Genomic DNA, 21,790 nt, shown 5'->3' on the forward strand with positions numbered 1-21,790 from the left:
CCCTTTAATGGGTTGGTCACACTAACTGACCTAGCAAGACGATTGGTCCCTACTGTAACTCACTGGGAGTGTCCGGAACCTGTATCGTAGTTTCCGACGATGCAGGCCACGGCTGATGTGAGCTTGCTTTGCCGAGGTGAAAGTTGCAGCAGTGGATCAGGAGCCAGCCACTTCGGGCCTTGATCAGGAAGTACGCAGTGAGTGTTAGAGATCGGAATCTTCACCACTCCGAGCGAGTCTAGTCCGTCCGTGTATTCCGGGACTGGCTAAGTGTCGGCTAGGCCTCAGGAAACTGGGGTAGGAGTACTATCTCCGAGGGTACACCCGTTCCTAGTTATGACAACCCGCTCCACTCCGTACGATGCGCTGGTAAATCAAAAAAGTATGAGTAACCCACAGGAAACAAACAAGAGTGGAAACGGGCTACATGCCCAACAAGCAGCGATTGACGCAAGCGCTGAAATGAAGCGTTCGCAAGCGCTCAAACGCCTTGAAAAGCTGATCAGTGAGCTAAATGATTTCGTCCAACCAAAGGTCAACATTCACAAAGAGATAAAATCCAAGATGACTGGTGTAACTAACGCCCTTCAAAGGTTTGAGAAGCTGGATGAGGAGTGGCGCTCATCATTGCAGCGCATTTCTCATGCTACACCGGAGAAAGCCTGTCAGGCTGTCGTCGTGACTGACGAAGCAATGGACACCGGAGCTGAAGGTGATGGTGAATCAGTCGCTGAAGACAAGGGTGAAACTGACACAAGGCCTGGAAAGAGAAAGGACCGAAACTCGCCAGAGCCAACCGATAAAGTCACAAAGAAGAAGGACTTGAAAAAAAGCCCTCCCCAACGACTGGCAGGGCAGGTCGACGAACCTAAGAAGACGACTGACTGGGAAAAAGTACAGTCTAAGAAGGAGAAGAGAAGGCTAGCTAGAGAGCAACTCCCAAAGCAACCGCCGAAAGAGCCCCGGCCGGAACCTAAGCGGAAGAAACCGCGAAAATGGACCAGGCCTGACGCTCTGATCATCCGTCCGGTCGAGAAGGAGAAGTACGCCGAAATATTGCGTCGTATAAAGCAGGCCGTCCCTGACGAACAGGTCCGCACAACCGTGGAAAAGATCCACAAAACCAAAACTGGGGACATGCTGATTACGCTCTCAAAGAAGAGTATCGACAAAGGCCAAGCCTTGCAAAAGACCATCATGGATATTCTTCAAAAAGAGGCCGAAGTAATCTGCAAAGGACCGCAGGAGACCATCGAGATCCGAGACATTGATGATGACACGACGAAGGAGCACATTCAGACTGCCCTGAAAACGGAAACCGGAGAAACTTGCGAAATACCACTAGAGGCTATCAAGATCCGTAAGGCCTACAGAGGTACGCAAACGGCTACAGTGACACTACCAGCAGCTGGAGCACAACAGCTACTGGAAGGAAGCGGCAAAATAAGGATTGGCTGGGTCAATTGCCGAATAAGAGCAACTAGAAGACCAGTCCAATGCTTTAAATGCTGGCACTTCGGACATGTTGGGTCCCAATGTAAAAGCCAAGTAGACCGGTCTAAACTCTGCATCAGATGTGGACAAGAAGGGCACCGTATCTCTGACTGTAAAAATCCTGCCAAGTGTGCAATATGTGCTGAGCAGCAAGGAGCAAAGGACGTGGCTCACCATGCCGGCACCCACAGGTGCCCGGTATTTCAGGAGGCGCTCCAGAAGTTGACGAACAAACAACCATGAGGATACTACAGCTCAATCTCAACCATTGTGAGGCAGCGCATGACCTGCTCATGCAATCCGTGCGAGAATTAGAGCTTGACTTGGTACTAATAGCAGAGCCATATAAACACCTGAGTACCCAACCCTGGGAATCTGATAGCACATCCAAAGCTGTCATCTGGTCATGTGGCAAGCTCCCTTTCCAAAATGCAGTCGACAACAGCAATGCCGGCTTTGTAGCAGTATCAGTAGAGGGCATCCGCTTCTATAGCTGCTACGCACCACCTAGCCTCTCCATTGTTGACTTCACTGATTTCTTGGATCGACTAACTGAAGATGCGAAGCAATACCATCCAGTAGCGATAGCCGGAGACTTCAACTCCTGGGCAGTTGACTGGGGCAGCAAACATACCAACGCACGAGGGAAAGCACTACTAGAGGCCTTTACTACACTAGATGTAGTTTCGCTCAACAGTGGTGATACGCCGACCTACACCAAAGGTGACGCAAGCTCAATTGTAGACCTCACTTTTGTCAGTAATAGCCTTGCTAGAGGTGACTACAACTGGAAAGTGTTGGACATCTACACTTCCAGCGACCATCATGCGATATTCTGGGAAATATCAAACGACCAGAACCTCAAGAGACCAATCAAGCAGTCTAACATCGTTGGTTGGAAGGTGAAATCTTTTGACCCAGAAGCATTGCTAACAGCCCTCGATGGTGGTCCGATCAACACTGGATGTGCAGAACAACATACTAAGGACCTGATGAGGAGAGTAACATATGCTTGTGATGCCAGTATGCCTCGTAAACGTGGCATAAATTCGAGACCTTCGGTGCATTGGTGGAACGACCACATCAGCATCCTCCGTAAAGAGTGTCATAGAAAGAGAAGAATCTCCCAGCGCGGCTATCAACGGCTCAACTCAATGGAGCTGATCGCAAAGTACAAAAAGGCGCGTCGTGAACTAAATAAAGCCATCAAAGAGAGCAAAAGAAGATGCTGGAAAGAGCTTATATACGAGGTGGATAAAGACGTGTGGGGTAGGCCTTATAAGGTGGTTATGACCCACCTGAAAAAACAACAAATGCCATCACCTACGTGTCCTCAACTTCTTCAGAAAATCGTCACTGCACTGTCCCACAGCAACGCAACTTCGATTACCAGTTGGCGCCAGGCGAACTGGACGACATTCCACCTGTCACTGAAGAAGAACTGCTGGAGGCCTGTAACTCTGTAGGGAATAATAAAGCGCCGGGATTGGACGGAATCCCTAATATAGCCTTGAAAACCATCATAAAGGCAGCTCCAACATTATTCCTCGACGCTTATAATGCATGCCTCAAGGAGGGGACTTTTCCTCGTAAGTGGAAACAGCAACGATTGGTACTGTTACCTAAAGGGAAGAAACCACCAGAAGAACCGTCATCTTACCGACCACTTTGCATGCTAGATACGGTGGGTAAGATATTTGAGCGCATAATTCACCAGAGAATTGAAGCAGTAGTCGACCCACTCCTGGCAGACAATCAGTATGGATTCCGGAAAGGACGATCAACCCTGGACGCAATCAAACAAGTTGTTGATACGGCCAAGGAAGCAATCGCAGGAACCAGATGGAAAGGTGGAACGAAGAAGTATTGCCTGGTGGCGACACTAGACATCAGAAACGCTTTCAACTCCGCCAATTGGAAATGCATCATGCAGGCCCTCCAAGAGAAGAATGTACCAGAATACCTGCTTAAGATCGTAGCAAGCTACTTTGAAAACAGGGTCCTGAAGTATGACACGAAGAACGGTCCGAGGGAGTATGATATTACTGGAGGGGTACCACAAGGTTCAGTTTTAGGCCCGCTCCTGTGGAACATTATGTATGACGGTCTATTAAGACTAACTCTGCCAAGAAACGTCAAACTCGTAGCATATGCAGATGACGTAGCCGTAGTGATCGTTGCCAAACACCTTGACGAGATAAATCATATGTTCGATCTCACTTTTGAGCACGTTAACCGGTGGATGGACGTAGTGAACCTACAACTGGCGCAACACAAGACTGAGGCAGTACTTATTACCAGCAGAAAAGTGGTAGAGACCATTAAGCTGAAAGTCGGCGAACAAGAAATCACATCACAACCTTATATCCGATATTTGGGAGTGATGCTTGATGCCCGACTCAACTTCAAGCAGCAAGTGGAACATGTCAGTGCCAAAGCGTCAGTAGTGAGGGCTAGTCTCACACGACTGATGCCAAACGTCGGAGGCCCAAAACATAGCAGGAGGCTATTATTGTCATCAGTAGTCACATCGATGCTCACTTACGGAATATCCATTTGGGCCGACGCATTAAAGACGCAAGAATCATGGAGAAAGGCTGAACCAGTATATCGACTGAGTGCCCTACGAGTAGCTAGCGCCTTCCGCACAATATCAGAGAAAGCAGTGTGTGTTATTTCCGGTACTCTGCCTTTCAGAGTCCTAGCTGAGGAAAGACGGAACCTATATCAACGAAAAAGGTCAACCACACTGAGCCCTGAAGAACTTAGAAGGGAAGAACGGCAACACAGCATCGCAAGATGGCAACAAGACTGGAATGCTTCAGAGAAAGGTCGGTGGACGTACCGTCTCATACCTCGGATTGATGTGTGGTTCAGCCGGAGTCACGGTGAGATCAACTATTATTTAACGCAGATGTTATCAGGATACGGATGTTACCGGAAGTATCTTCACCGCTTTAAGCACGATGATACCCCAGAGTGCCCGTCCTGTCCAGGGGTCAATGAAGATGCGGAGCATGTTTTCTTTGTGTGTCCACGTTTCAACCAACAGCGCGATGAGTTGGGGAAGATTCTGAAAAAGAGAACCCAACCAGAGTCAATAGTAGAAGCAATGTTGTTGTCAGAAGCTGCCTGGAACGCCACAAGCACTTTTGCTACAAAAGTGCTTACCGAGTTGCGATCCTCTGAGAGGAAAAGAGCGAAAGACAGAATCTAGAACGAAAAAATAACATCTTAGCCACCAGAAGGAAGAGCGGCAGCTAATTCCTCCCCCCGCGAAGAAATGCCTTACGGCGGTACCATGGGGGATCAGAGGATAGAAGAGAAAGGGGTTTAGGGTTTAGTGGGTAGGGGCGTCAGCGTCGAGTTTTAGTATGACGCTGCGTCGAGTCGTCACATATCTAGGCCAAACAGCTATGCCTAGAATCCGCAAAAAGGATTCCCCCCCCCCCCTAAACAAAACACACAAACACACACACACACACACTGGAAGGAGCTCATCAACTAGGTGGACAGAGATCTGTGGGGTAGGCCGTATAAGGTGGTCATGACCCATCTTAAAAACCAGCTAATGCCATCACCCACGTGTCCTCAACTCCTACAGAAGATCGTAAACGCGTTGTTCCCCGAACAAAGCGAGTTTAACTACCTATTAGCGCAGAATGAAATGGATGAGATTCTATCTGTCACGGAGGAAGAACTGATGGAGGCTTGTAATCGTGTAGGGAACAATAAAGCGCCGGGATTGGACGGGGTCCCCAATATTGCTTTAAAAACAACTATAAAAGCAGTGCCATCATTGTTCCTGGACGTCTACGACACATGCCTCAAGAAAGGGATTTTCCCTCGGAAGTGGAAGCAGCAACGACTAGTACTACTTCCAAAAGGGAAAAAGCCACCAGAAGAACCGTCATCTTATCGACCACTTTGTATGTTAGACACGGCAGGTAAGATATTTGAGCGTATAATCCACCAAAGAATAGAAGCAGTTGTCGATCCACTCCTGGCAGACAACCAGTATGGTTTTCGGAAAGGACGATCAACCCTGGACGCAATCAATCTGGTTGTTGCAACGGCCAAGGAGGCAATCGAAGGGATCAGATCAAATATGAACTGACAAATCAGTCCTGATTATTTTTTCCCGGGTGGGGTATTCCATGCCAAATCGACCACTTTTGGACTCAACCCCTTTAGATTTAGCTGAAATTTTATCATTCTTTTCTACCCTGAAATCCGACTTGATCAGGCCTGTTCATGTATGATCAGGCCTGATCAGACCTGTCCATGCCTGTTCATGTCTGAACCGTTAAATATGCTCAGACCTGATCAGACCTGTTCATGTCTGAAGTGTTAAATACGCTCAGATCTGATCATGCCTGCGCATGTCTGTTCATGCCTGTTCATGTCTGAAGCATTAAATACTCTCAGACCTGATCAGACCTGTCCATGCCTGTTCATGTCTGAAGCGTTAAATACGCTCAGACCTGATCAGACCTGTCCATGTCTAATCATGTCTGATCTAGCCTAAAATAGATAAGGATTAAAACTCCATATATCAGCTGACAAGAACTGTTCATGCATGATTTGCCCTCTTAAATGATATTTTAAGTCTGGAAGAAAAATTTTATCGAACTATAGAATGCAGTTCTATTTTTAAAATTAATTTGTTCCGTATGACGTATCAGTTTCTATCCCCTTATAAATTTTAAATGTACAACTTTAATCAAAAATTTCGGCTTATATAAGCATGAACTTTTTAATTTTCCATGCCAAAACGATGAATTTTGACGCAATGACCTAAAATTTTTTACTGTGTTCTATTGAATACGCGAAAAATAAGATTATTTAGTAAAAGTTTGAGTTTAATAGCGTAAAAATACCAAAGTATATCAGTTGATATCGATAGGCGATAAGTCCTTTCAAGGTGTCTGTTATTATTTTAAGCTACGCCTTGGTCCATTGCAGTAGTGTCAAAGGCTGCTAAATTGTAGAACACACGAATAATTTTTCATTTCCTATACGTTTTAATTAAAAAAAACTTCAATTTTAAAAGAAAATAATAAAATTATAATTACGGAATAAACCTTGAAGAAATTTTTTTTTTACTTTACAGAGAACCATATGTTAATGGAGCGAAAAAAATACATAGCCGTCCCAAATAAATCACTCTAATATACACAGTAAAAATTTTAGCGTCATTGCGTCTTTTGTGTTAAATATTTAACACTTTTATGTGTAAATTTAACATTTATTTTGTTAAATTAACACAAAAAAGTGTTAAATATTTAACATAAAAATTTTTATCACAAAATTTTTTGACGCAATGACGCGAAATTTTTGACTGTGTATAATTAATTATTAATAATTAATAAATTAAGTATAGAATTCCGTTAACTATAAGGATAAGTCATGTATAAAATTTAAATTACTTAAAGTAGTTTGAAAGGTACGATAAAGTTAAGATAAGTCATTGGGTCGACAGGTAAAGCATCAGTCTGAAGGGCGCAACGTACATGGTTCGAATCTCCGTCGGCACCGATTTTTTTTTTTTTTTATGGACCTGATCGAGTCAGACATGAACAGGTCTGATCAGACATGAACATGCCTGGCCAGGTCTGATCAGACCCGGTCATTTTTCATATCTGATCAGACCTGAAGACTCATGCCTGCCCGGGAAAAAATGATCAGGACTGATCAGACCTGTTCATATCTGATCAGGCCTGAAATTAGACCTGAGCAGACCTGCTCATATCTGATCAGGCCTGAAATTAGACCTGAGCAGGCCTGTTCATGTATGATCAGGCCTGAAATTATACCTGATCAGACCTTTTCATGCCTGTTCATGTCTGAAGCATTAAATACGCTCAGACCTGATCAGACCTGTTCATGCCTGCTCATGTCTGAAGCGTTAAATTCGTTCAGACCTGATCAGACCTGTTCATGCCTGCTCATGCCTGCTCATGTCTGTTCATGTCTGAAGCGTTAAACCCAGTGAACACATGACTTCAATATGACGTCATTTATAAGTCATAGGAATGTCACAATATTTTACGTAAATATGACGTAAAATTGACCTGTCTTGTGATCCAATTATGATGTAAAAATATATGATATATTTTTGACATCATACTGATGTAAGTTTATTACTTCTCTATGATGTAACGGAAATGACTTAGATATTACGAACAACTGACATAATATATAAACTACAATATTACGTAACATTAATGCCATCATTGTATGTCATAACGACGTAAGTTTAACATCATGCATTTACATCAGTGACAAGTTACGGTTGTACGTAATCTTGACGTAAGTTTAACATCATGCGTTTACATCAGTGACAAGTCACGGCTGTACGTAATCTTGACGTAAGTTTAACATCATGCGTTTACATCAGTGACAAGTCACGGCTGTACGTAATCTTGACGTAAGTTTAACATCATGCGTTTACATCAGTGACAAGTCACGGCTGTACGTAATCTTGACGTAAGTTTAACATCATGCGTTTACATCAGTGACAAGTCACGGTTGTACGTAATCTTGACGTAAGATTAATATCATGTGTTTACATCAGTGACAAGTCACGGTCTTACGTAATACCGATACCATCTGTGAGTCATTATTTAACATCAATAATTTGTCACAATTGTACATAATACTGACGTAATTTGAAAGTCATTTTCTAAATCAGTGACAAACGATTATTTTCCATAATATTGATAAAATTTGGGGATGTATTTTTTAATATTATCGATTGATCAAAATTTATCAAATATAAAACTTCTTTAACAAGATGTCTAATTTACAATTAATCGCTAAATATTAGTGAAAATTGGTTTAAAATTTAGTAAGAATCAGGAAGAGGTAAACAGCTGATTTAAGCTGGTACCTTGTAAATTTAAGTCCGCTCTTAATAACAAAATTTATAATTTATAATATTAATGAATATATCTAACATATTAGCAAATAACATACAAAATTATTTTTCATTTACGTTTTTAAGAAAAAAACATACAAATTAAATACATGTGGGATATAAACTTTTTGTATCTTTGCTTGTATGTTTCCATACACTGCAGAAAAAAAATCTTGACTCAAAGGTAAATTTCTTTGGACCAAGAATATATTAGAGATGACTGAAAATTTCGTGAATGAAGTCAAAATTTCTTGACACTAAAACACTTCTTGCTCCAATATAACTTCGGCCTCCGTCAAAATTTTCTTGGTGCAAGAAATACTTTTTTTTCGTTGCATACACTGATAAAAAAATTGACTTGACTCAAGAGTCAAACTCTTGAACTAAGAATTCCATTTTGAAGAAAATGATTTTCTTGAGTCAAGAGAATAAATTCTTGACTCAAGAAAATTTTCTTAGACCAAGAATAATTTCTTAGCTCAAGAATTTATTCTCTTGACTCAAGAAAATCATTTTCTTCAAAATGGTATTCTTGGTTCAAGAGTTTGGGTCTTGAGTCAAGTCAATTTTTTTATCAGTGTATGTTTCTCACTTATATTTTTTCCATGAATTTAGGTACTTTTATCCATTGTAAAAATATTTTCGACTTCATTCGGTATAAATGATTTGGTGTGAAACTGATAACAAAATACCGAGTTCAATTTATGTGGCATGAACTCTAAATTTTTAAACCGTCAAGCGAGTAAACATATAATTTTTTATGATTTCGCGTCAAGAAATAAAATGTCAGTCATTTAAATATTGCACTATTACTTGAAAAATAATTTTCTGACATTAGTGCTGCTACTTATGAAACATTGTATTTGAAATAATTCAAACAGTTCCATGATTGTTATTGACGAGACTAATAGTATTTTACACAGTAAAAAATTTTGCGTCATTGCGTCAAAAACTTTAGTGTTAAAAATTTTTGTGTTAAATATTTAACTTTTTTAAGTGTAAATTTAACATTTATTGTGTTAAATCAACATAAAAAAATGTTAAATATTTAAAATAAAAATTTTTAACACAAAATTTTTTGACACAATGACGCAAAATTTTTTTACTGTGTACATCAAGTTTCATAATTTTGTTAGTATGTTAAATTAAAGAAATTCAAATTTCGAAAAAAATTGAAATTAAAAAGAAATATAGATTAAAAAAATGGTATACTTAAAAGAGTTGAAATTAAAAAAAAAAAATCTAAATTTTGTAAATTGAAATTTTGAAGAAGAAAAATCCAAATGAAAAATACTAAATTTTCGGAAAAAATTAAATAAAAAAAAATTCGAGTCTTGAGAAATCAATAAGTATCAAAAAATATTCAAATGACACGGATACATCGTTTACTCTGAAAAAATTTCACTTTGTGAAAGTTCTCTGTGTCCGCTTTTAGACGAAAATTTTTGAAAGTGTAAGATTCAATCAATTCTTATGAAAATTTATAAATTGTCTATTAATTACCACAAGTTTCACTAGAGAGCCTTTTATAAGAGTTTTTACAAAGTTTTATAGAACTTTATAAAATTTCATGAGTTTAATGAAATTTTATGAAATTGTATAAATTATTAGACTTGAATTTTATACAATTCCAGCTCTTAAAATCCATTTAATCTCAGAAAAAATTATGAAATAAGCATTTTTCGTCATGTAAGGCTTATCACGTAAGTTATTTACTTCGTGACATAAACCGTTACTTGGACAAGTGAGCAGCGTTCCAGACTCCGACACGTGAGGACCCAAGTTCGAGCCCATCATATTTCAGGATTTTTTCATCAAGTATCAACATATAACTAGTGTTTCAAACTGTAATAAGTCCACAACACTATAATTAATTTCAAAATTGCCATCTTTTTATTTTTGAGAAATTTTTTTTTTAATATTTTTTCTGAGATACAATTCTTACATCACTTACATCACTTTTACGTCATAATGACATCATTATCATGATATAGACATCACAGGTATGTCATATTGACGTCATAAATGTCATTGAGACATAATACTGACGTCATGACTACGTCATATTTTTACGTCAGAATCTTACGTCAAGAAGTGTGAAATAATGAGTCACATATGACTCATTCGTGACTTGTATCTTACGTAAATCCTGACATAGCCCAATGTCATTTTGACGTAACATTGACGTAAACGTGTTTACTGGGAATACGTTCAGACCTGATCAGACCTGTTCATGCCTGCTCATGTCTGTTCATGTCTGAAGCGTTAAATCCGTTCAGACCTGTTCATGCCTGCTCATGCCTGTTCATGTCTGAAGCATTAAATACGCTCAGACCTGATCAGACCTGTTCATGCCTGCTCATGTCTGTTCATGTCTGAAGCGTTAAATACGTTCAGATCTGATCAGACCTGTTCATGCCTGCTCATGTCTGTTCATGTCTGAAGCCTTAAATACGCTCAGACCTGATCAGACCTGTCCATGTCTGATATCTAGCCAACACTGAGAGACAATTTTATTTAATAGTAATGAAATTTTATTACTATTTAATAAAACGTTTATTTGGCTAATCCCAAATAAAAATTTATTAAATATTAATTAAATTTCCTTAAATACTAATAAAAATTTTATTAAATACTAATAAATGTTTCTTAGTATGTAATGAATATTTATCTACATGTAATATAAAGAAAATTCATTAATCAACTAACTAACAAGTATTAATCAGTAATTAATTGAATAAATAATTAAGTAAAATTGAATTTTGTCGGAACTATATTTTGAAATACAAAGTCTACAACTGTTGTTATCCGAGTGGATGTTAATTTTTATGCACTTAAATTTAAAAATTTCACAAATGAATCGATAAGAGTTAGACATTATTTAATAAAATGAAAACAGAAGCAGAAAACCAGACAATGTAGGGACGCATTTGTTAAAAATAAAGACTATGATTTCATAAATTCAATCGAATATTTATTTATTTTTATTATTTAAAATCTCTACATGTGATTCGTCATGAAGTAAACAAATAGGTTAGGTTAGGATGCCTTGTTAAAAAATCTTAATACTATTTATTAAAAGACTTTACTGTGAAAATATATTTGAATATATTATAATTAATTGATGAATATTAATTTTTTTTTTTTGAGATTATTTCTTTTAATGACTTAATATTCGTATTAATGACAGCAAACGAAAGCGTCGTTCGTGGTTATTTTAATAAACACATATTAGTATTTAAGAAAATTTTATTAAATACTTATGAAATTTTATTAAATACTAATATAATTTTATTAATATTAACTAAATTTTTTTTCAAGTCCAAATAAACTGTTTTATTACTATTGAATAAAATTCTCTCTCAGTGTAGAACCATATGTTAATGGAGCGAAAAAAAATACATAGCCGTTCCGAATAAATCACTGTAATATATGATTAATTATTAATAATTAATAAATTAGGTATAGAACTCCGTTAACTATAAGGATAAATCATGTATAAAATTTGAATTACTTGAAGTAGCTCGAAAGATACTCTCAAGTTAAGATGAATCATTTGGTCAAGAGGTAAAGTGTCAGTCTGAAGAGCGCGAGGTGTACGGTTCGAATCCCCGTCGGCACCGATTTTTTTTTTTTTTTTATGGACCTGATCGAGTCAGACATGAACAGATCTGATCAGACCTGAACATGCCTGGCCAGGTCTGATCAGACCCGGTCATTTTTCATACCTGATCAGACCTGAAGACTCATGCCTGTTCATGTCTGATCAGATCTGATCATTTTTTCCCGGGCATGTTCATATCTGATTAGATCTGATCATTTTTTCCCGCGCATGGTCACTTTTTTTTTTTCTCAAAAAAAACTTCAATCAATTTGACAACTATTCCCGCTCATCCCGGGCAGGGCCGATTTTTTTTTTATATTTTTTTTATTTAACGTAGTTCCAGCGTAGTATAGTATAGTCAGAGCATTTACTATGGACAAAAATTTAGAAGCCTCGGCACACAGACGTTCACCCTTACAGTTACATATTGTTAGGTCCAGTGATCTGGCAACGTTGCTCTTGAAAACCGTGAAAGTTTTGAATTTCCCGCTTTTTATTCTACACTATTTCCGGGAGCGTTGCACACGGAGTTGCCAAATCTCTATAAGTTGTTAAGTGAGCAGGTTAGAAATGGATCAAAAATTATTTTTTTAAATTATAATATTAAATTATATAGTAATAAATTAATATATAATAATTATTATATCTCGATAACAAAACGGTGAGGTGCTACTTTTATTTTTTTAACTTATTCTAAAAACATTTTTTAACACTCTCCTACTTTTTTTTCCAATTCTGTCGAGAGAATTTTTTAATATAATAGAAAATAGTTGGAGAAACCGAACATTTTACATACTTTAAATGGGGCATAACCCTCAAAATCGCGAACTTTGTCTTTAAATATCTTGCGATCTAAACAGTCAAAAATTTTGAAATTTTAGTTATTCATAAATAAAGTTATTTTTAACCCGTGAAAAAAATTTGAGCCGAATCTGTCGAAAAGTGATTTCATGCTGGAACTACCTTAATTGAAAAAAAAATTGTCAAATTTTCTAAAATAAAAAAAAATTTTTTTTCAATGTATATATATTATAAGTTTAAATTAATTCAAAAAATTGAAAAAAAAAAAAAAAAAAAGAATTCTTCGAAATTACTTGATGTGACTGACTGACAGAGTCTGTCGGTACAAAGTCCTAACATTTTTTGATAACTTCATTTTATTTAATATCAAAATTTATTTGAGACGTGATGAGAAAAATAAAATTTTTGAAAATACATTTGCTACGGCCTAGCTGTAACAATGCCTTATCAGAAATCAGTTTTTATATTGCTCTTTAAGTTTACATGGAAACTTGTTTTTAAAATTCTTCAAAAATGTATTTTCATTTCTTCCTTAAGAAGAGTCTAGCGGCAACAATAGTATATGGTATATAGTATATACTATATAGTACGTAGTATAACGAAAAGCATGTAAATTACAATTAAATATAGAGTTGAAAAATTTTATGAAATTATGAAAGTTTAAAACAATAATTATTATTCTGTTAAGGTTTCATTATTTATTTTTAAGAAATCTTGACTCATATTATCTTCTTGGTCCCATGTATAACCTAACTTTTTGTCACTGTTGAAAATTAAAATTCAACTGTAGTAGATGGGAAACAGTTTAGTTTTTTCGTCTAAAATTGTTCAAAATCGTCTAAATTTTCATATTTTCACAACTTTTTTAGTTGTTAAATGAATAATAACTTCACTATAGGGTCTCCTTATTACGAGATTTGACTTGCACATGCTACATACTATTTAAGTCAATAAGACTTCCTCTGAATTCTTTTACATTTGACTCTCATATTAAGATCCCCCTCAACTATGGAAGTGTGGAGGGTAGAGGCACGTCTACTCGCCATACCCTAAACTAACCTCATTATGTCTTAACTTTTTCATAAGTTACTAACAAGTAAAAAAATAAATAACGTATTAAAATTTAGAAATATTTTACTGATTTTACTGTACTACTTCTTCAACAGTAAACAGCACGTATTTCAAAATGACCGCTCCATATTATTGAATGTGTCAAATAGAAAAGTAGTGCCACCTGTAAGCGACTAATAACTTCAGAGTCAACCGGAACATAGGGACTGTTTTTTTTCTCTAAACTACTATATTCATCGAGAATTTACAGATAAACTTTTATTTAATATACTTTTACCGTGAACCATAATACATATTTCATTTGTGATAATAATGTGATGTTCTACCCCTAAAAGGCCATAAAATGTAATGTGACGCTAAACTATTAACAGTGAATAATTATTTTTCAAGTAATCATTTTATTAGGGATTTTAAAAAACGGCATCCTCAGATAAGCAACTTACGAGGATGGCCGATACTGATGAATTGGAGGCAAGTATATGTATTAAATAAAATTACCTGTGAACAATTTTTGTTCAATAATCATGGAATTTTGCACAAAAATTCCTAATTTCTGTTGAAAGTTATCTAAATCTAAGATTTTTTTTATAAGTGGTGAAAATAAAAACTTTTTATTGCAAATTGCAAATAGTTATAAATTATTAATTATATTAATTACTGATAAGAAATATTGAAAAACCTGATAATATCAACACCCAGTATTTAAGTAGTTATATACTAATGATTGTGAATATTAAAAAAATAATTATGTTAATTTTAAAATAAATGAATAATGTTGAATTAGTGTTTGATTTTGTAGAATTATTTAACAAGTACAATGATGATGTGATTATTAAAATAAATATTAATTCTATATAGTTATTGATAAGGTTAATAAGAGAATTTCTCAATTCATATGAGAATTTTTTGTTAATTATTTTATATATACACTCATATATATGTATAAATGTATGTATAAATGTATGTATTTACTGATTTATTAACATAATTTTATGTTACAGAATATGGTATTAAGTTTTCGGGTCTCTGAGCTTCAGATGCTTTTAGGTTTTGCTGGTAGAAATAAGTCTGGACGCAAAAACGAATTGCAAACACGTGCGTTAGAACTTTTGAGACTTAGATCTCACCCTGTGCAACTGAAAATTCGAGAATTATACAAAACAATACAGTAATAAAACTTATAACTTACTGACAGTTATATTATTAACAAAAAGTCTTACATTTAATTTTTCGTCGTCTTATAGAGCTGATCAACTTGCAGCTCATCAAATGTATGGACAATCTGGGGCTGGTAATGAACCATCGATCGATCAAAACTTACATCAAAGATCGGACGATTCAAGGTAAAAATGTATTTAAATTTCAGTGCTCCAAATATCACTTTCTATGATACTGGAACCAACAGACATCTAACTATTATTTAAATTTAAAGAAAAATATTTTCAAAAAATCACACAGCTTATTAAAATTTATTTGTGTGGAATCTTTTCTTCTATTTTTTTCATAAGAATTCACTTGTCAAAAGTAATCAAAAACTGTCAAATGTCTGGTAATTTTTGTATCATTAATTTCTATGAGATAATGTTCGTGAAACGTTAAATTTTATAATTTTTTTTATCTGTATGTTGTATTATTTGAAAATTAACAATTTCAAACTACTTAACATGTAGTTTCCTAATATTAGCTTTGGTATCTAAGCTCATTAAAATCAATTCTTTTATAGCAGACCCAATTAGGATATGTCACAACCATGTCACTGTAATTTCGGAGTAAATCACAGAAAATTTGACAATTTAATTCGAAACGAATGCGAATTCAGCAACACTCGTCATGAATATGTATATGTATTAAATTATTACTATACAAACATTTTTTTATTTTTTACTAAGACTTATATACTATTTTAATAGCTCATTCGTCATTTTATGGTAAATTTGAGAAAGGGAAAGAAGAAAAGATAGGGGAACGGTAAAAACTCAGTGGGAATTTTTCAGTAACCGAAAAAATAATTAGGCCAGCCCGGACCGGGAATCGAAACGGGATTTTTTGGTTATGCGATAAGAGCTCTCCCAGTTAAGTTATCCTAAAAATTGGCTAATACTATTCTCCAGTCGCTTAATTTATACCTTAAAAATAATGTCAATTTTCGTACGTAAATATGTTTACCATCATAAGGTATTTATTAATGTTTAGAACAAATCAGCTTCTGGTTCACTCTAGAACAAATCAACGGATTTTGATTCGATTTGCGGCGTTCGATGTTTTCTACTAGGAAACGATTTTGAAAATAATCGACTTTTAGACGACCCCTTGAAAATCTTATTGCAACGTTATTGAGCTTTTCAAATTTGAAATTCCGATAATTATTGAAAAACACTTCTTTCCACTTTTGACCTGTAATATTTTTTAAATACATCGAGTGATCCTTCAATGGTTTGCAAGGTTCGGCAGTTTTTTGGCACAAAAGAATATGAGATTCAAAAAGTTGATCCGTTTAAAAATTCGCAGGTTGCTTACAAAAAAAAAAAAAAAAAAAAAAAAACAAGTTTTTAAAAATTTTTAAACTTTGACATCTTACAAAAGAAGTAAACAGTTTTGATTTGTCATGTTTTTTTATTTTTTTTATATAGGAACTAATTCTGGTAGACTATTTTTTTAAATTCTTAATATTTTAACACTAATTAGATTTTTTTATCAGGTACAGATTTCCTATCCTCCTCATTTCTATATAGTGTTTTACTGCACACAAACTGAAAGTATTTGTTTGTACAGTATATTTATTAGAATAATTTAATATTAAATCGTCAATTCTTAGACAACCTCATACCCGAGCGTGGCCTCGAACGCAATCAAGGTCAAGTCAACAGCAACCATCACCTACATCCCTTTCATCTAAAGAGCTACCCCCAGCTCATCAAGCTTCGATGCCACAATCGCAAGTTACTAGATCTGCGGCAGCATATCAACCCACAACATATAATAATGTAACAGCACAGGTAAATTTTTTTTTTTTTTTGTACTATATTCATTTGTAGCATTACAAGTGTTGATGACTTGAAAAAATTAAGATTGATTCAAGAGATAGAGATTATAATAATCTAATGATTGATCATACTAAGTAATTAATCAATTGGTTATTAATTATTCCAGATTTCTATATTTATGATTAAATTCTCTTGTGTATTATTTTTACACCATTTACAGTTTTATTTTCCATTCTATTTAACAGTGGTTTTCTTGAAGAATAAAGCTGATTAGTTCTTGAAATTGAACAGTACAGTCGTGTAGAAATTTTTCGAAAAAAAACATGTTTTTATTTTATTTTTCCAAATCAAGCAAACCAACTCACTTCAAATTGTCAAAAACTTTGAATTCAGTAGGTTATGTAATGTTGCAAACTGCATGATACTTTAATTTTCCAATCATTCATATGAGCTATTGAGTATTATTTTAATCAAGAATTGTTAACTTTTTAAAAGTTCAAAATTGTTTAGAATCACCGCTCCAATTTGTTTTGGCCATCAAAAATAAAAAAATTAATGATTAAGTTTTGTTTGAACCAGATATTTTTTTCTTGTAATTTATCGAAGTTGGAATAATAAATAGACGTTAACCATGAACTATCGAAAAATGACGTTTTCAAATTTTCAATTCTAAAAATTGACGATCGTTTTTTTTCATCGAAGTAATGTCTATATTCATCTGGATATAATTTTTTAAAATTAATTTTTATTTTTCAGCGTTCTAATACAAGTGTATATCAACCGTATCCCTATCCATCAAAAGTACTTCCACCTACACTACAAATTCAACAATCCAGCCAATATCCTATTCATCCAGATGTTAGACTGAAAAAGCTACCATTCTATGATTTATTAGGAGAGCTATTAAAACCTTCAAGTTTAATGCCACAAGGCTCGATAAGAATTCAAGAAAATACATTCCTTTTCCATTTGACTCCACAACAAGCCAATGATATTGCCAATTCAAGAGATTGTCGAGCCGGTAGCAGAATGGATTACACAGTTCAAGTACAAATGCGATTTTGCTTACAAGAAACTTCATGTGAGCAAGAAGACTACTTTCCACCAGGCGTTGGTGTTAAAGTTAATGGCAAACTCTGCCCATTACCGGTATTTTCAACATGAATTTACTATCAATTATTGCAAAGCATGTTTTTTGGATTCATTTTTATAAATGTATTTTTAATTTATCTAGAATCCAATACCTACAAACAAATCAGGAGTTGAGCCTAAACGTCCACCCCGCCCGGTTAACATAAGTCCACTAGTGAAATTATCACCTACTGTCGGAAACCAAATTCAAATAACTTGGTCAGCTGATTATGGAAGAAGATATGCAGTGGCTGTTTATCTTGTCCGAAAATTGACCAGTTCAGAATTATTAAACCGATTAAAGACCAAAGGAGCTCGACATTCTGATTATACTCGAGGACTAAGTAACTATTTATTATTATATATAGATACAAACTGATATTTTTCAACTTCGCTGAACGTTTGATAAAGTTAAGTTATACACTAGTAGCATTGAATTTGAAAAAGATACTTGAACACAATCTTGGTAAAAAATGGAACATTTTTGAACAAGATAGTTTATCAAGATTCTTTGTCCAGACTAGCGGCAGAATTGGACAATATTTTTGAACAGAATGTTGAACAATACTTCTAGTCTGGTCAAATCTGATTGTCGGTTCTGAAGCCAGACTTCCAAATTCTAAGTCAAGACGTTTGACAGACTTGCGTGAGGATCACAAAAGACTACGCATGCACACCCCTTCTCTTTTTGATACCAAGGAATAGGGTAGTAGAAACATGAAATTTTTGGTCATATTCTCGTTCAAGCCTAGCCCAAAAATCTTGATCAATGATCTGCAGCAATTCGATGATTCTCAAGTAAAAATCTTGGACTAGAATTTCCGAAATCTAGGCTAGACTTCCATAAAGCCTGGCCTAAAATGTTATCAGGGAAAAATCTGAACTTCGAATTTGATTAGTATATTTCTTATCTAGAAAGATTTTCACTGTAATGAGCTTAGTAAAAGTTATACACCGGTTTTTAAGGGTGTTAGAAAATAAAAGTAGATACAAAACTTCATTAATGTATTTGTTTTTGTAAAGTCAGGAATTTCGCACTAGATAAATAAAAACAATTAATTATTTCTACAGATCTAACCAAAAATTTAATTTTTAGTTAAAGAGAAATTGAATGAAGATGCAGACAGTGAAATTGCAACAACTTCTTTGCGTGTTTCACTTGCCTGTCCTCTTGGAAAAATGAGAATGAGCACGCCCTGTCGTTCTTCTACTTGTTCACATCTACAATGTTTTGATGCATCATTATTCTTACAAATGAATGAACGTAAACCAACGTGGAACTGCCCAGTTTGTGACAAACCTGCACTCTATGATCATCTTGTTATTGATGGATATTTCCAAGAAGTTCTATTATCTAATAAATTATTGGCTGACGTCAATGAAATACAATTGTTACAAGATGGGTCATGGGAAAATCTTGTATCTAAAAAGGATCGAGATAAAGAAAAGAGTGATAAGTCTGACACTAAGTCTCGTCCAAAAATTGATGTAGATACAGTCGATTTAGGTAAAGTGAAGAAACCCAATCTTATAGACTTTATTTATTATACTCTTTGTGTTTGTTAATATATTATTTATAAATTCTTATTTTCATTTCAGATGAAGGAAATGTGGCTTCGACGCCCGAAAAGAAAAGTGCTCCAGTAATCGATTTGATTTCAAGTGACGAAGATGATGACGACAATGATTATAAAGCCTCTAGTAAGAAAGGTGCTACTCTTTTACCTAAAAAAAGTCAATCAAATCACAGTGCGATTAGTAGTACCAGTGAATCTCCAGAACTTATGATTATTGATTTAGAGTAACGTTAATTTTTTTAAAACGGTAACTTTTTTATCAAATTTGATTAATGTATCTTTGTAAAATGGATTGTCAGCTACAATTCAAATAAATACTTTTATGTTTGTAATTATTTAATCATTAAAGTATCATTACAAAGAAACGTTATTTTTTATTTTTCAAACGTATTTTTATTTTATTTTAATGAATAAAATGTCCACGTGACTATCATTATTGTATAATTCATTTCAGAAATCATTTCCAAACTAAAAGAATAAAAATTCAATTAAACTACTTATTTTCGATAATTCGTCAATATACTTTACTTTAAACAACGTTAATTTAAGTGAACTTGCAAATTATTTGCGTACTATGAATAATATGCAATAATATTTTAATGAAATATTGGCAATGAGCCATTGCCATTCATATGTATCATGGTTTTGATTAAAAATAAATTTTATAAGACAAAACGTATCGTATAACAACCATGTATTTTTATTTTTATTTCATTTTATTTTATTTTATAGCTGATGCCAACCCCTTCTTTGCTCATTTTTTGTTTTTATATGCAATTTTATGTCTCTAATAATATATAGAAAACTTAATTTCAAAGATTTTTTTGTTTCGTTTCTTTATCTACTCAAATGTTTCATTAACACTCAGAGTATCGGTGAGTCAAGTGGGGATAGAGCCAATCAAAGTCCGTTGTAAGGCTGTATGAGTGAAAGTTTAGTTGTGGTAGTGTAGGCAAGCGTCCCCTTCTACCGTTTTTCTGGCCCCCTCTCTAAAAAATAGACTATAGCTCTCTCATTTTAAGAGTAAGACGTACGATTCAAATTGAGCGTAGGTATTCAAGGTCAACCGGGAAAGGGTTAAGACGCCGTCCCTTTGAATTATTCGAACGCATGCGCACAGTCTTGGAACTATTCGAGCACATGCGCGCAGCAAGTTCAAAGACACTAAATCATGAAGGGTAGAGCTCCTGAAATATAATTTTCAACTATTTCATTCATTAAGGTATTACCCTCGCGACTTCCGTCGTCAAAAGTTTATGCTAGAGTGTACGGTACACATACCGGATAGTCATTATTGACAAGCCTAAAACTTTTTGCTGTTTATGTACTTATTTCAGCCAATCACGAACAAGAAACTGATCGTTTGAAAAGTCTGGCAACACTGCGTGAGCGTTAAGATATTTTATAGTGGTTATACTGTAGTGTTTTGGACTAGCTGTAGACTAACCTCTGTTTTGATACATGCGTTTATTTATTTATTTACATACATTTATTCGGAAATATAATAACAATGTCTGAAAAATCGACTTATAAAAGACGATTCATAAAAAAAGTCCTTGAAAAACGACAGAAATCTCTAGCACATATGCAAATAACTATACAAATAACAAATAGAAAAAAAAATAATTGTCAATATTGTTTTGTTTTTTCAGAAAAATAAGTAATTAAATTTTTGTGTTTATGTATTAACTGATTTTAAATTTAAGTATTTTTTATTATTCCATCTGACTATTATTTTTATAACTTATGAAAGATTAATATATATTATTATATTAAAATTGTTAACTTTTTGAATTTTTAATAAATATAAAAAAAAATGAAAATTAATTCAGCCGACATTTAAAAATTTTTAGAATTTTTTTTATTGAAAAAATGATTACAAAAAAATAAAAAAAAAATTTCACTTGAAAAAAACTTCAAAAACTGTAAATGCAATATAAAAAAAATGTTTTTTTTTTTTCTAATTTAATTATTAAAAAAAAATTAAAAATGTCGGCTAACTTTAGTATCATAAAAAAATACTTATTTTCATAAAATAATCATAGTTTTTTTTTAAATAAATAAAATTAATAACTATAATATTACACCTAACGTAAATTAAACTTTTCAAATTTGTCAACGCATGCGCGTCTCATACTTCTTTCGCGGCACACAAAACTTGCGCTGTTGCCACAGCTTTATTAACGTATCCCCTCCTCGGCTAAAGTCT

At 34.5% G+C, this 21,790-nt stretch overlaps 1 protein-coding gene across 1 annotated transcript; it reads left to right on the forward strand.

Annotated features, from left to right (window-relative positions):
• Positions 1-14,124: 14,124 nt before the first annotated feature.
• On the forward strand, positions 14,125-20,271 carry LOC123266694 (E3 SUMO-protein ligase PIAS1-like). Its single transcript, XM_044731057.1, has 8 exons — positions 14,125-14,360; positions 14,891-15,057; positions 15,134-15,232; positions 16,705-16,885; positions 17,630-18,022; positions 18,108-18,348; positions 19,101-19,511; positions 19,604-20,271. Exons 1-8 carry the CDS (start codon positions 14,337-14,339, stop codon positions 19,807-19,809), a joined length of 1,722 nt encoding a protein of 573 aa, XP_044586992.1. The 5' UTR covers positions 14,125-14,336; the 3' UTR covers positions 19,810-20,271.
• The last annotated feature ends 1,519 nt before the right edge of the window (positions 20,272-21,790 follow it).

Source organism: Cotesia glomerata, linkage group LG6 (genome assembly GCF_020080835.1).
Source record: "Cotesia glomerata isolate CgM1 linkage group LG6, MPM_Cglom_v2.3, whole genome shotgun sequence".
Classification (NCBI taxonomy): Eukaryota; Metazoa; Arthropoda; class Insecta; order Hymenoptera; family Braconidae; genus Cotesia; species Cotesia glomerata.